At 37.3% G+C, this 13,989-nt stretch overlaps 1 protein-coding gene across 1 annotated transcript in view; it reads left to right on the forward strand.

Annotated features, from left to right (window-relative positions):
* hydin (HYDIN axonemal central pair apparatus protein) overlaps positions 1-13,989 on the forward strand; it is a 163,501-nt gene that overhangs the window by 11,340 nt on the left and 138,172 nt on the right. The window contains exons 5-7 of the mRNA XM_059334390.1: positions 480-614; positions 7,615-7,814; positions 8,785-8,909. Coding sequence (XP_059190373.1) covers positions 480-614; positions 7,615-7,814; positions 8,785-8,909 — 460 coding nt within the window. The remainder of the gene's footprint in view (positions 1-479; positions 615-7,614; positions 7,815-8,784; positions 8,910-13,989) is intronic.

The following is a 13,989-nucleotide window of genomic DNA, read 5'->3' on the forward strand; positions in this document are numbered from 1 at the left end:
GACGACACGCTACGGAGGAGAGGATTTAACTTTTCCACTTTGGAGGGTGGTTTCAGATTTTTGCGTCTTTAAGCCCCAAAAACGCCGTCACCGTCTAAACGAAAGGCACTTCCGATAAAATATTTTGTCGTTTTTACCCGCGAGCGTCCTCGTGTGAACGGGGCCTCAGACAGCTTTGACCATGGCAGGAGAAAAAAAGTGTGTGTCTGTGTGTCACGGGCTGTGGGTTGTGTGTCCCAGACCCCAGAGTTTATTTGGATGGTATAATGCAACTGAGAGAAATTGAGGGAGTTTAAAGCAGGAAGCAGAATGATTGGAAAAGGTCATGGGGGATTGGAGGAGATTTATCACTGCAATCTTTACAAGACACCATCAAGTAATAATGAATAAATCATTACCTATGTGTGTGCCTGGTTCTGTGTTTGTTGGTGTGGGGGGTTTGCAATTTTGTGAAGTTTGTGCAATGTTTTTTTGTGAAGGTTCCACGACAAGTGAAGCTGGAGCTGCAGGACTCAGACTTTTTCCATGTGGTGGGACCAGCAGAGGCAGGTAGCAAGGTTGCACCAGGGCTGGCTGCTACATTCACTGTCCTCTTCACCCCGCAGGAAAACAAGGTACCAGAGACAGAAGGGAGCTTCACTGCTCCATAGAATAATCATACACAGAAGGATAGATTCAGAGAGCACAATGATGTATCAAGATAATCTGCACTTAAAGGCTGATATAAAGTTTAGATTAGATTATATAATAAAGCTGTAATCAGACCTGTGGGGTATCAGTGGATAAGATAGTGAAGAGGAGAGAAAATACTTTAAGTAAGCACCCCTACTGAAGACATTAATACAGAAAAAATACAAAAATGAAGAACCTGGTCTCACAGAAATCCGTGAAATAGCCACGGATTTCGCTTAACTCAATATCCGTGGAATAGCCACGGAATCGCTCAAATTTCCGTGAAACTGACACGGATTTCGCTACAATGCAAGTTAATGACAGTCATATCCCGTGGCTATTGGTTTGTTCCAAGTCACGTGACTTTCAAGGTCCCGGCGGTCAGAACAAAAAACATGGCGGACAGTTCTCTCATTTTTAGTGAAAAATCAATATTTTGACTTAGTTTCTGCATAAAAATGGATTTTGATCACATTTCTAGCGAGAAATATATTTTTTATTTTCTAAATCTTCACTCAGTGAATGTACATAATCACTTTGTATGTTGGAATAGCCACGGGATATGACTGTCATTAACTTGCATTGTAACGAAATCCGTGTCAGTTTCACGGAAATTTGAGCGATTCCGTGGCTATTTCACGGATTTCTGTGAGACCAGGTTGAAAATGAAAGGGACAGTTCACCCCAAATTCAAAAATACATATTTTTCCTCTTTCCTGTAGTTCTATTTATCAATCTAAATGTGTCACGATTTCTTTAAAAAGACAGCAATTTCTCTTTCAAGAAGTTTGAGTTTTTAAAAAGAATTTTGTTTTCAGCCGGTTCACAGGCAAAGGCACCGCTTCTGGTTAAGTATTTGGCGGGTAGGGAGCGTCGTGGTGGATAACTGGTAGAGTGTGTATCACAATTTTCGAGGAGATCGCAGAATTCAACCTACTTTGGTTTGTTATCAATATAACTGCATGTGGATAGTGGGAAGGGTAATTTTCAACATGTTAATATCAAAACTCAGCTTGTCTGGTGCACCTTTCCTTTCAGTGGCGGTTCTAGACCAGTTTTACTGTGGGGGCCAAGGAGGGGCCAGTGTTTAATCAGAGGGGCACATTAGCACATGAAAAAAATGGCAAAGATGATATTTAAGCATTCAAAATCTTTGAATGTCTTGAAAAAGACACAAAATGACCAAAACAGAATAACCAAAAAAAACCCACAGAGGACATAAAAATGACCAAAAAAAGACACAAAATAACAAAAACAGACACAAAAAAAGACACATAAATGACACCAATGACCAAAAAAAGGCACAAAATGACTTACAAAGACATGTAAAGGATTAAAAAATGGACAAAATAGCCCTTTAAGACTCCATAGAGTTAAACTATTATACAATGTACACATTCTGGGTTCCTTTTGTGTACAATGAGATATTGTTTGAACAAAAAAAAAGGTTCGAATTGTTCCATTGTTCATCGTTATAAATTGACCATTTTATTATTAATTTGACACAGGGGCCACAGCAGGGGCCAAGGGCTTCTTCACAGGGGCAGTGGCCCCTGTGAAGAACCACCACTGTTTCCTTTAGTTACACTGGGGACTCTCCTCACAGCTAGATGATGGCAGCAGGTATCTGCCTCTGATAATGCGCACTATCTAGCCACAAATATGCACGGTGGATCAGCTGGTGACCAGCATTGCTTGTAAAATTAAATACATTTTCTCCATGCTTATGAACACCTCAAACATATTGTTTTGACTTATATCCAGTTTTGCATGTCAACAGGCGTATTGGAGATGGACACAAAGAAAATATTTCAAACAGCTCCTCAAAAAACTGTGAATCACTTATTAATTCTTCTACTTATTACTCCTACTCTGACTGGGCTTTCACCTGGTGTCCTCCCTCCTTTGCTCAGGCCTTTTTCAATTATAAAACAGGTAGAGGTATGGCTTTGATGTAAAAACAGATTGTTTTGGTTCAGAAGTCTAAAAATAATTAAACAGTTAGTTTCCTCTGAGGTAAACTGTCAGTGCACAATGATAGGTAGAGCTCTTTGATTAAAGGGAGTGAAAGTAGTGATGATATTGTCTTTTTTTTTATCTTACTTTGTGCCCAAGTACACCAAGGAAGCCTCCCAACACACTCTGGCATGCTCCAGACGCAGTGGGCAGGCACCTGACTGTGATCTGATCAATGTGTCAATCAAAGAGGTGGCAGCCCTGATAGTATTGACCCCAGAGCAACAAAATCACAACACAAAATCCCCCACCTTATTAAAATGTATGGGAAATGTGAAAAATAATATGGCCTGTTTTTCTTCTGATTTGCATAAGACCCAATGCCCACACTGGTCATTTATTTTTTTATTTTATTTATTTATTTTTTATTTATTTAACCTTTATTTAACCAGGAAAGTCTTATTGAGATTAAAAATCTCTTTTACAAAAGAGTCCTGGCCAAGACAGGCAGCAGCACAATTAGTTACAGACAATAATTTAAAAACAACAGAGAACATAAAAATAGAGTCACAGTCAGAACATCATCAAACAAAGCATGTAGAGACAGAAGAGACAGCTTTAACATCATGAAGTAAGGATTTAAACATGTTTAGAGAAACCAGCTCCTTCAGTTTTAGTGCATTTTGCAGCTGGTTCCATGAAAAAGGAGCAGCAAAACTAAAATTTCTGCAAACCTGCAGCATTTTTTGTTTGGTGACCAAGCAATATAATGTTAAAAGCTGCATAGGTTTATCATTGGGTGGGTGGGAGTGGAGATGGGTGGGACCACTCAACCCAGGACTTTAAACCAGGAGATCTTTTAAAGCCTAACCATGTCCATGTACCTAACCAAAATCATGTGGTTGTGATCCAAAGTGTTTTTAAAGTATTTTAAACAGTGGTCATCACATCATGAAAATACTGTGTACAATCTGTTAATGCTGTCACTTGTTTGCAGTGTTTGTAAAGCAGCAGTCATCGCATGCAAAAATGAGAACAGGTTGCAGTTGTTCAGAAGCGGTTATATTAAACATATTTGTGCTTAAAAAATATATAGATTCAACATTCTCTTTAGTTTGCAGAAGCATACTATGCCAACGTTATTCTGGTGACTAGGTTGGTTATTTTGGGCACTTGGAGCGATATGAACAAAGTGCTTTTCTAGTCCCATTATATTCCAGAGAAAGCTGACATCTCCACGGTCTCTCTGATTTTTGATTTTGGGGTGAACTGTCTATGATAGTTAATACATTAAAATGGATGCACTGAAAACGCAAAGGCATTCATATTTTGTTCACAAATCTTTTAAGGGTCAAGGGTCAGGCATTAGGTTACACTGTCACATCCTTTTGTCGACTCTTTTACGGATACTGTGAAAACTGAGAAGCAAAGGTCACCATCAAATGAAGCAATATTATATTAATGGTAACATAATCTCTCATGTGTGTCATGGCTGTTAGCTGTTTTTATCCTTGCTGGGAGCATGACTCTAAGAATGGCAAAGACTGAATCGACTGGTCCACAGGCCATGGCTACTGTTGCCATGAAACATGTACAGACATTCATGGACCCCTAAGATGTGAATCCTAATGACTTTGGTGACCCCCTGCTGTCTCCTACAGCTCTACCATGAGGTTAACAATAGTGTTTTGGTAACACTTTACAATAACCATCATTAATAAATGGTTAACAGATAGTTTATTAATGTTTAATCATCATTTATAAACCGTATATAGGCCATTTAGAATGGTAAATACATAATTTATTAATGTTTAACTAACTAATTCATTTATAAATGGCTAATAGATGGTATATTAATGTAAGTTTATAGTTACTTTACCATTAACAAACAATTAAATTGTAATTAATCGTTCATTAATAGTTTTTGTTGCACTCATTATAACATTTTAACACAATATTAAGTATGTTAATGATTTTAAAATTATTCATATACCTTTAAGAAATTGGTTGAAAACAGTTAATGATTAAATATGTAGTAAATAGTTAATAATTGGTCTATAAACCATCTATAAACATTACTTAGTTGGTTATTGTAAAGTGTTACCAGTGTTTTTTATTGAAATAAGATAACTATTGGATAGATTGTTGTAGAATGTCGGATAAGGATGAACTGTAATAACCTCTGCCTCTGACTATTCACCTATTAATCATCTAGATGATCACACCCTCAGGTCAAAATTTTAATTTCACCAACACTTAAGGAAATACTTGCAAAACTAATGATGTTCCCATCAGCTCCAGCTGTACTTTGGGTTGAATGCTAATTAGACAATGTTAGCATGCTAAACTAAGATAGTAAAGTAAAACATTATAACTGGTAAACATCCATAGCTTAGTATTGCTGTTGAGCATTGGGTTCTGTTACCTGAAAGCAGTGGTGGAATGTAACTAAGTATATTTACTCAAGTACTGTACTTTAGTACAATTTTGAGGTATTTGTACTTTACTTGAGTATTTTTATTTTATGTAACTTTATACTTATACTCCACTACATTTTGAGGTAAATATTTTACTTTTTACTCCACTACATTTAGTTGACAGCTTTAGTTACTTTACAGGTTGAGATATAACATAAAATATAAGATCAATTTAAAGTGATTAGGCATATTTTTTAATTAAACCTCATAACAGTATTTTAAGTAGATACAATGAGTCCTGTCTTTACTAAATTAAAACACTGGTTACATAAAAGGCACATTACAAATAATGTAATAATATATTTAGAATATATAAAACAATCTGAGTGGGTCCATTCTGCATAACGAGTACTTTTACTTTTGATACTTTAAGTACATTTTGATGCTGATACTTTTGTACTTTTACTTGAGTAAGTTTTGAATGCAGGACTTTTACTTGTAGTGTAGTAATTTCACAGAGTGCTATTAGTACTTTTACTTAAGTAAGGGATCTGAATACTTCCCCCAACACTGCCTGAAAGGGTTCATGTGGACCTATGTGTGGATGACTGATGTAAAATAGCAGGATACACATGTATTGATTTAGATGTTTTATTGATTTAGCAGTTGGTAATGTTATTAAAGAGTGGTGGACTGGCCATCCTGCCTGTGTGAAAGAAGAAACCTCAATCAGTAGAAGTCACGGTTCAGATCATATTATTTTGTGTTTTCTACTCATCTTAGGAGGTTTACATGTAGTCAAACAGCATATTCAAATAATTGCAGTACTCACCTCTTCCTGGTTTCTCCTCAGCAGGGGGCGGGGGCAAAAGGGTGGAGTATGCTCAAACAACTGCCCATGAGGTCCAGGAGCAAACCATTAGGAGCAGAGGGGGGAGTAGATAGAAAACAAGCCTGCTTCATTTAGTTTTGTTGTTTGTGTGTTATTTATTTATGGATGAGATTTTTTTTAACTTATGTAAATATTAATTTTTTGGTGATATATTTCTGAACAGGGAGGGTTTTCTGTAAATATTTGCTATTTCATATAGAGGTGGTCCCACCTATGTGGTTTGGTCTACATTTTTACCTGCAGCAGGGAAGTTGGTGGTATTCTTTGGATTTCTGCAATGGGGGAAACATTTTAATCACATCCTACATGTAGGCTATTTCTGAGCTACTTCTAAGTTCTGAACAATGACAACAGAGCATAAGTTAACACTGCTGGTCTTATATAATCCATGTCTTTACCAGATAGTCAGGTGGGTTTTTCTTTTATCGATACTTGCTTAACCCATGAAGAACCCACGGTGACACGGGTGTAACAAACATTTTAAGTCTTCTAGAATCTACCATATTCAGCTTTATGCTTCACATTAACTCATTAACTTGTTCTGACCATATTTCCTAAACAAATTAAAGTCACAAGTTTGATAAATGTTGTGGAGATGCAAAAGAAAAAGGCAAATTTGTGTCTCTGTAAGCAGAAAATGTGTCTAGTTTTTATTTTATTTTTAAATAAATAATATAAACATAAATGCCATAAAAGCCCATTGTAACATATATATGTCACATCACAGATCTTTGACATTTAGGGGTAGTATTTTTTTTTTTTTTTAAACATCAGAAATGTGTTCTATGTGGTCCACTTATAGAACATGTCCTTTAAGGACAACTGGGTCTGGGTTCTTATGGGTTAAGGCTCCCCTTCCTCCACAGCAAGTAATGTATCCTACCTTGTGGCAACATTTTCACTTCCACATAGGGTGAAATTTAAATTCCCTACTGATGATATTGGTTTTAGAAAAATGAAATACAATATAATCGTCTAAAAAAAGGTGAATGAGTGTCAGGGTTTACGTTGGCCTTGTTTTGCCAGTATCACGTTGTTGTTGTCTGGCAGATAAAGATGTATTCCATTGCGTATGCTTACGTCGGGCATTAAGGATATTATAGTTTTAGTTTTTGTGGATGCTTTGCTAAGTGGTTTACACACATGCTATATTAGAGATTACTGTTAGAGCCATTTTGTACATTGTGGAGAAGCTGCTAAATAATTCAGATTTGTATTTCATAGTTCATAGTTCTTTATTGAGGTTGTAGGAATGCCTATTGGTTCGTAGGAACTGCACTCTTCTTATTGGCTGAGATGTGTGTAACGTCATAATTGTATACTTTGCTTTAATTAGGATTATGGAGACGAGGAGAGCACACTAGTTTTTGACCGTGCTCATAATTATTATTATTTTTGGATTGCTGCAGTTTATTGTTTGTAATGCTCAAACGGAAGGTTTTCAATAAACCATAAGAAAGAAACTGTGGTATTTTTTCGACTTAAGACACGCGTCAACTACATCCTCACGCTCCATAATTGAAGTGTGCATTTCAAGTAAAACTAGACGGAGCCACACTAACAATTACTAAAGAAAGTGATGGTTTATTTGGTGTGCTTGACTTTGAGGTGATCACCCAATACATCAAGTAGAGAGTTTGAGAGTTTGACACTTTTTTCTTCACTTTTTCCATATAGGACTACCACCACAGACTGGTTTGTGTGACGGAGAGGGAGCGGTTTGAGGTCCCAGTCCGTGCTATCGGACCACGTGCCATTCTGGACTTTCGCGATGAGCTCCATTTGCCTGTGTGTCCCGTGAAAGCCTCCACAGAGAGGACTCAGCTAGTCCGTAACATAGGAAACAGCAAGGCCAAGTTCAAGCTAGATACACAGAGGTGAGAGTGGAAACAGTATTTGCTTATGTTTATGTTTCTTGGCTCTGTTAGGATGAGCAGATCTTAACCCATAAGAACCCACGGTGACACCCATGTAACAAACACTTTAAATATTCTAGATCAGGGGTCTCAAACTCAAATTACCTGGGGGCCACTGGAGGCAGTATCAAAATGACCCAAAAAGTCTAAATTACGTAAAAGAGACACAAAAAAGACAGACAAAATGACTTAAAAAGACACAAAATGACCAAAAAAGACACAAAATTACGAAAAAAAAGGACACAAAATGACAGAAAAAAACTAAATTACTTAAAAAAGACACAAAATTCCTAAAAAAGAGACACACAATGACCAGAAAAGACACAAAATGACTGAAAAAACACTATATTACTTAAAAAAGACACAAAATGACCAAAAAAAGACACAAAATGACCCAAAAAAGAAAAAAAAATGATAGAAAAAAACTAAATTACTTAAAAAAGACACAAAACCCCCCACAAAATTACAAAAAAAAGACACAGAATGACCAAAAAAAACCCCACATCACAAATATGTTCTGCGTGGTTCACTTGGTCTGTGATATATCCCCCATAACTTTCCTTTATGGATAACTGGGTCTGGGTTCTTATGGGTTAAAGCCAATATTAGATACAGAATAAACAATCTCACATTTGTCAGTGTATAATTATTTAATTTTTATGTTAATGAACAAACAGAATCACAACTTGCCAGCAAACATTTTGCTTAGCCGCCTTTCAAGAACTGTATTACTGTACTTGGTGAGAAACACGCATTTAATTAACATTTACAGTAATTACTATTGATTACAACTACAGGTTTTATTGCACATTTGGGTTTCTTCTGCCAGTTTCTGAAACAACATTGAACCTTGGCTGTTTGGAAACATCTACCTTAACTTGTGTTATTCATTCCAACTTGTGAAATTCTATTCCATGCTATTTTATTCCAGCCCTTTCTCAGTGACGCCCTCCTGTGGGACTCTGGATATAGGCGAGAGCATGCAGGTGACTGTGAATTTCAACCCCATGACCACAGGAGACCACAGCCAAGATCTGCATCTGCACTACCACACTGGTGAGAATATTTCAGGTTCCATAAAACATACAAAACTAGAATGGCACGTGTTTGGGAAGTTGTTCTTCTGACTTTGGTGGAACATGGTCTCACAGGAATCCGTGAAATAGCCACGGATTCGCTTAACTCAAAATCCGTGGAATAGCCGCGGAATCACTAAAATTTCCGTGAAACTGACGATATTTTTTCCTCTTGGTTTGTTCCAAGTCATGTGACTTTCAAGGTTCCGGCGGTCAGAACAAAAAACATGGCGGACTGTTCTCTCATTTTTAAAAAAATCAATATTTTGACTTAGTTTCTGCATAAAAATGGAATTTGATCACATTTCTAGCGAGAAATATATGTTTTATTTTCTAAATCTTCACTCAGTGAATGTACATAATCACTTTGTATGTTGGAATAGCCACGGGAAATGACTGTCATTAACTTGCATTGTAGCGAAATCCGTGTCAGTTTCACGGAAATTTGAGTTATTCCGTGGCTATTCCACGGATTTTGAGTTAAGCGAATCCGTGGCTATTTCACAGATTCCTGTGAGACCAGGTTGCTTTGGTGTGTTCATCAGCTTTAAGTTATAATGTGGAAACAACATGAAAGCTACAATGAATATGTTGATGATTGTTTTCAGTATTTGCATGACAACAAAGAGCAAAGGAACAGATCTGGTGAGCCCTGAAATATGATTAGGGAGTCATTTTTCCAATTATTTTGACACCACTTGAATGCAGCACAAATGCCCTATCTCGAAATGTCAACGAAAGTGAAAACAAATTTGTGTATCCACTCTGTGATTTGGATTTTCTCCAAAATGTAATGGGTTCTTCTTTGACCTATGTTGCAACCTTTCAACAACTTTCATGAAGGCGAGCCAGTAGTTTTTTGTAATCCGGCAAACATGAACAAAATAGACAAACATAACCTCTTTGCTACAAAACCGCGAGACAAAAAAATAGAGAAGTTTGATAAAGCTAGTGTCAATCGCACAGTAGCATCACTCCTTGATTTCCCAGAGCTGTAGTGAAATATTCATAGCTTTCCTAATTAGCATTTGCATCTCCTTTAAATAATAAAAATGACCTTATTGCATCAGTTATGTTGTTCTTCCATCTAAGCCTACTTTTCAGAAACTAGATTCAAGAACTGTCTAAATGCCTCTATATAAGAGAGGCGGTTCGTTTTCAGTTGTGCCCTCTCTGATTTGTCAGAATGCATTTCTCAATCTGTCTGTCACTCTTTTGAAACACTGTGTCACACAAATAGATTTAATTTGGCTTCTTCAAAATCAACAGACAATTGTATCAATTGAACTTTTTTTCTTTTGTAAGACACAGATACACACAGAACATGAATCCATACAGTGAAACTTCAAGATAAAAGAAGTGTTGCCTCAACAAAGTGCATTGTTTCATTATATCTGTGATAGCATGGACCACATACACACATGTACGAACAGCAAACACACACACTCACACGATGGAAGCAGAGATTTTCAACAAAAATCTAGCATAATAAGCCGTGTCAGATGGAGTGGAACTAAAAGGATGAATGTGTTTACTATAATCACTGAGGTAAACACTATAATGAGATTCTCTTGCTGCAGCAATAATGACCCTGAAGCAGAACGGGACTGCTAAACAGGGCCCACCATCGGCACACACACACACACACACACACACACACACACACACACACAACAAAGTTTATTGTAGTTTCCTCAGTCTAGCTCTAGCTCTAGTTTGATGAAAATAGCTGGTATTCACTTAAGTCAGACAGGAAGCCAATTTGTTTCATTCTGTACTTTCAGTATTACTGCTTGTGTGTGTTTGTCTATGTCTTTGTCACACATGCAGCTCTTATCAGTGCTTCCCATAGCACCACCACAGACCAATCTGTAGCAGCCCAGTACAAATAGATTCCTCAAGCTGATCCAATTAACTATGCATTGTCTCCTTTCTAATTGTCTTCTTTTCACTGCTTGATTTAAACCCTAATATGTTGTGTGTACAACTGTATTTGCCCATGTGAATATAGCTGCACAAGTAACAGCTAAATAGACACTAACAAGGTGCTTTGGAGCTTGTGTGTGTGTGTGTGTGTGTGTGTGTGTGTGTGTGTGTATGAGGGGCATTTTATGCCAGCAAACTACACTAAAACGCCTTAACCGCGTTGCCTGCGCCTGCATTAAGACTGATAAATATGCATACAGGCATACGTATTGTGAGTACACCAGATAATGAAGGGGTGACCGGTGACAAGTGTCATGCCACATGTGAATGTAGCGGACGCCCGTGCGCACGCTCGTCTCAATGTACAAATAATTATTTGAGTTTAACAGCTGCTTCGCTTCACAATTCAAGCAGTCCACGTATTACCAAGAGAGACCGATGAGACAGTTTAGGCTATTTTAGTCTACATGTGCACATGTTAAGGCGTCTGAAGCGTTGGCTTGAGGACAATAGTGACAGCTCCTGACAGCTCTGTTGGGACTTGGGGTTCATCTATAAGTTATGCTTTCCTATAAACAATCCCATATGAACCTGAGACTGTGTGTAACAGCTGATCTGTGTAGATATGCTGCAGAACATAGAAAATGAACAGCTGTCAGGTCCTGATGATCCAGTGGACGTTGTGCGTAAATGTGCACAGCCTCTTCCTCAGTTTGGTGCCTGAGCAATGGTACAGTTACAGGCGTTAACACGTGTGTGTTATTGTCCTAAAGCCAACTTCAGAAGCCTAAACGTGCATGTGTAGACTGAAATAGCCTAAACTGTTTTATCTTATTGTCTCTCTTGGTAATACATGGACTGCTTGAATTATGAAGCGAAGCAGCTGTTAAACTCAAAATTTTTTCATCATAAAGTAAATCATTATTTGTACATTGAGATGAGCGTGCGCACAGGCATCTGCTCCATTCGCTCATGGCGCGGCACAAATGACCCTTCGCTATTTGATCTCCACAAACACTACACAGCGTGTGCCTGCACTTAACAGTCTTCATGTCTTCATGTCACGTATGTGAGGCGTAGTTCACTCATCACGCACTCGTCACGTAGGCGTATGTGCGACGCCTATGTGACGATCGTCTGTCCATTGAAAGTGAATGGAATTTACATGCGCACGTTAGAGGTTTGATGTCATCGTATAGGTGCTGTACACTCGTTTTAGTAAAATTTGCTGATATAAAATGCCCCTCATAGTGTGTGTGTGTGTGTGTGTGTGTGTGTGTTCTTGTACTTCCTACATAGTGAGGACCGGAACACATTTTTAACCAACAGAGTGAGGACATTTTTGCAAAGTGAGGACATTTCGGCCGGTCCTCACTTCTTTAAAGGCTTTTTTGAGATTTCAGACTTTGTTTTAAGGGTTAAAGGTTACATGATAATGATAATTAACTGAAACTGTATTGTGTGGTTATAGATTATAGTGAAAATGTCCTTCATTTTCGTCTTTGTCAACTTTTTTCATGCATAAGGAAGATCGATAAGGCAATCCAATCAATCAATCCAATCCCCTTTATTTGTATAGCACATTTAAACAACACAAACGTCTCCAAAGTGCTGTACATAAAATCAACAATAAAACAAACAATTCCATATACCAATCAGCAATAAATAACAAGTGTATAAATCTAAAATGATGCCATAAATAAAACAATACAATCCAACAAACAGATAAACATAGTAAAATAAAATAAAAGACGTAGTTAAAAGTAGTAAAAGAAATAAAAGATGCAGAGGACCACAAAACTCACGCAGGCAAAGGAAATAAAGGCAAAATTTACTGTGACCTCTTTTAATCTCCCACCCAACAAATACCCCATTACAAAATACTAAAACTAACACTAAAACTGATAAAAACTACACTAAAACTAGCAAACTCACTCTAAAAACTCATTAAATCTAAATGAATTTGAAAACAAAAATTCACAACAAAATTAAAACTAAAACTGATGAAAAATCCAAAACTATTATAACCTTGCAAGGGAATTCACTGTTCCAATGAGGGTCCTCACAAAGATAGTAGTACAAGTGTGTGTGTGTGTGTGTGTGTGTGTGTATTTGCTTGGGGCCATGAAGTCAAAGGTGACTTAAGTAATGGTAACGAGAGGAGAATCTATAACATCCTTAGGGAATTGGACTCCAACATGATGGAATTCTAGCCAATGATGGCTGTGGTGTATTGTATTTACAGCTCAATGCAGCTTTCTCTAAGGGCCTGTTATCTCATTCCCCTCTCCTCATCTCTCCTCATCTCTCCTCATCTCTCATCATCTCTCCTCTCCTCTCCTCTCCTCTCCTCTCCTCTCCTCTCCTCCTCTTAGGCTCTGATTTCTTCTCAAATGACATCTTAATGGGCTTAGAATACACCAACTCACAACTATTATATTTTTGTGTCTCTGGTTAGTCTCTGCATAGCACAGTGCTGGTTAAAGCACACAAAACAGGTGACTAGCACTACACACCAGTGTGACTCACAGTGTTATGTCAGTTCAGGTATCTCTTGTAAAAATACATCAGATTTATAAAGCACTTTTCTGGATACTCAAAGATGCTTGTAATCCCAAATACTTTGCATTAAATGTTTCCATTCCATGGAAGAAAATCACAAAAATGTTAATTTGGTGGTAAAATGTTGGAGAAAAAAAATGACAAAAAAGCTTTAAAAAAAATGTATTGCCCTATACATGTTTTGTTTGTTCTGCTGTATTGACTCACTTCAGTCCAGTGTAGTAAACTAATGAATCATTCATTCTCTGTTTTTTATTCAATAAGCTTTTATTTATAGTTTTTCACAGTTTTTTCTAAACCTTCCACCCTTTTCTAGAAACTGTAAATACAAAACTACATTGTCAAACTACATTCACTCTTCCCCTCCTGGCAAAATCAAACAATCACCTCAAAACCATTTTATCTGTGTGCAACCCTTACTCTACCTCCTCTTCATCTCAGATTCCCATTCATTATTGGTATCAACATTCAACTCACCCAGTACTGGCATTTTTAAAAGCTAAAGTTAGTTTAATCACATCATTAGAGGAAACGATGATACCTGTGTTGTAGTTGTGTTCAGGTTCAGGTCC

Source organism: Centropristis striata, chromosome 6 (genome assembly GCF_030273125.1).
Source record: "Centropristis striata isolate RG_2023a ecotype Rhode Island chromosome 6, C.striata_1.0, whole genome shotgun sequence".
In the NCBI taxonomy this organism is placed as follows: domain Eukaryota; kingdom Metazoa; phylum Chordata; class Actinopteri; order Perciformes; family Serranidae; genus Centropristis; species Centropristis striata.